At 64.8% G+C, this 2,186-nt stretch overlaps 1 protein-coding gene across 1 annotated transcript; it reads left to right on the top strand.

Moving 5' to 3' along the window:
• The first annotated feature begins 321 nt into the window (after positions 1 to 321).
• On the top strand, positions 322 to 1,395 carry LOC103210217 (lymphocyte antigen 6H-like). The gene is made up of 4 exons (XM_007956142.1): positions 322 to 379; positions 683 to 799; positions 1,016 to 1,208; positions 1,308 to 1,395. Exons 1-4 carry the CDS (start codon positions 322 to 324, stop codon positions 1,393 to 1,395), a joined length of 456 nt encoding a protein of 151 aa, XP_007954333.1.
• Positions 1,396 to 2,186: the final 791 nt, after the last annotated feature.

The following is a 2,186-nucleotide window of genomic DNA, read 5'->3' as shown; positions in this document are numbered from 1 at the left end:
TGACACTTGGCTGCCTGCTCCTCCCCAGGCTGCTACCTCAGAACCCAGAAGGCTTATCTGAAGCAGGTGCACTCAGGTGCTCCATCCAGCTGCGTCAGGCCTGGCCCAGGTCTGAGGTGGGGGAGGGGCCTAGGTGAGGGACCCTGGGCTGCAGTCCAGGTGGGGACAAGGGACCGAAGAAAGGACGGCGGTTGTCCTGGGAGCGGCACGGAGGGGAGGGGACAGGAAGGACGCCAGGGTGTGTGACGATGCAGGATGCAGGCCAGGAGGCGGCTCTGGGTGAGGGCTCCTCTTCACTCCCCAGGCCCGACTGCCCTCGTCATGGACACCTTCATCCTGGTCCTGGGCCTGTGGTCATCCCTAGCGTGTGCAGAGCCAGGTGAGGCTGAAGGGAGGGTGTAGGGCAGGGGCGGACGCCACGCCATGCTCCGTGTGAGCTGTTCTGTGGGGCGGACGCCACGCCGTGTTCTGTGTGGGCTGTTCTGTGGGGCTGGCCTGCAGGAATGGGACCATGGAGACCAGAGAGCCAGTGAGTGTGGGGGTGTCAGCCACAGTTCTGGGAATCGTCTGTGCACTCAGCCTGGGGGTGCACGGTGCCCTGGGCAGGTGTGACCTGCATCCCCTTGGGGATGGCCGTGATGAGCTGTGTGACCCCGACCCTGTGCCCCTCCCCTGCCCCCAGTTGAACGCCTGCAATGCTACCAGTGCCTCAACGCCAACAGCACGGAGGACTGCAAGGCGGACATGTGCTTGTCCAGTGACACGCTGTGCTTTTCCTACCATGTGGTCACCAAAGTCGGTGAGTGGCCAGGCTGCAGTGTCCTGGGGCCTTCGGAGGCCAAAGCTCGGCCCCAGCTGTGAGGGGCCCTTCAGCAGGACAAAGAGGGGGCCTGCTACCCAAACCCCTAACCCCTCCCCAGGTTCCCCAGCTCCCACACCTGGGCTGCTCAGGGAACAGCCCCAAACCCCGTAGCCCGGGCTGCCCTGGGCCTGGCATGACCGCGGTCTCCTGCAGGTTCCAAGGTCATAAACCTCATCACCAAGGGCTGTGCGGCCCTCTGCAGCATGCAGCCCTCGCACGTCTGGGGGGAACAGTACGTCAACATCCAGGCCCAGTGCTGTGCTTACCCTCTGTGCAACGGGGCGGCCTCGGCCGGCAGCTGGGGGGCCCTGTTCAGCCTGGGCCTCTGCCTCCTCCAGGCCCTGCAGTGAGGATCCTCCCATCATCCCCCAGGCCCCCCGCTGCAGTGAGGACCCTCCCATCACCCCCAGGCCCTACACTGAGTACTCTTCCACCATCCCCCCAGGCCCCTGCAGTTAGGACCCTGCTCAGGGCCCTCACCCCCACTTGGTGACCTGAGGACCGTCCCACACCTGTTCTCAGCCCTGTTCTAGCTCACTTCCCCATCCGCACAGGGAGGAGCCTGCCCTTGGCAAAGCTGTCAGTCCTACTCCCCTTCTGCCAGGGAATGGGGGAGGGTCCCTTGTATGCGACCCTGGGGCGCCTGCTACAGCCTGTGGCCGTCAGGGTGCAGACCAATAAAAGCATTAAGAGAGCCCTGAGACGTCTAGGGAGCTGGAGAAGGCCGGCAAGGTGGGGACACCGAGGTCCCAGAGGGATGGCGCTTCCGCTGGCCCAGAGGCCACTCCACTGCTGCGTTGCTGGCCACAGCCTCAGTCACCAGGCCGAGTGGCCAACGAGAGGGCGCTGGCTTGGGGGTGGGGGAAGGAAGGTTAGCCTAAAGGCTGGCACCCTGAGCACAGCCTTCCCCTGCCCTACAGCCCAGGTCCAATGCTGTCTAACTGGGGTGTGCAGGAGTGGGGGGCAGGGAAGAGTCAGCAGCTGGGGCTCTGCGGTACCGCCATTTCCCCAGGATGAGGGGAGCAGGATTTCACAAGCCTGTTGCACAAGCCCCCACCTGTCAACAGCCAGGTGGGGAAGGCACCAGTGAGACCCCACAGAAAAGAGAGGGTGCCCAGGGCCGTGGGAGGGGTCGCAGCAAAGGAGGGGACACAGGAGAGGAGGGGACACAGGAGAGGAGGGGTCACAGCAGAGGAGGGGTCACAGGAGAGGAGGGGTCACAGCAGAGGAGGGGTCAGGCCACAGGACAGGAGGGGCCACAGGAGAGGAGGGGACACAGCAGAGGAGGGGTCACAGGAGAGGAGGGGTCACAGGAGAGGAGGGG

This window comes from Orycteropus afer, unplaced genomic scaffold (genome assembly GCF_000298275.1).
Source record: "Orycteropus afer afer isolate SDZICR_OR568_19922 unplaced genomic scaffold, OryAfe1.0 scaffold00574, whole genome shotgun sequence".
Lineage (NCBI taxonomy): Eukaryota > Metazoa > Chordata > Mammalia > Tubulidentata > Orycteropodidae > Orycteropus > Orycteropus afer.
Note: the sequence above shows the minus strand (reverse complement) of the source record. Positions and strands in the feature narration are given on the sequence as shown.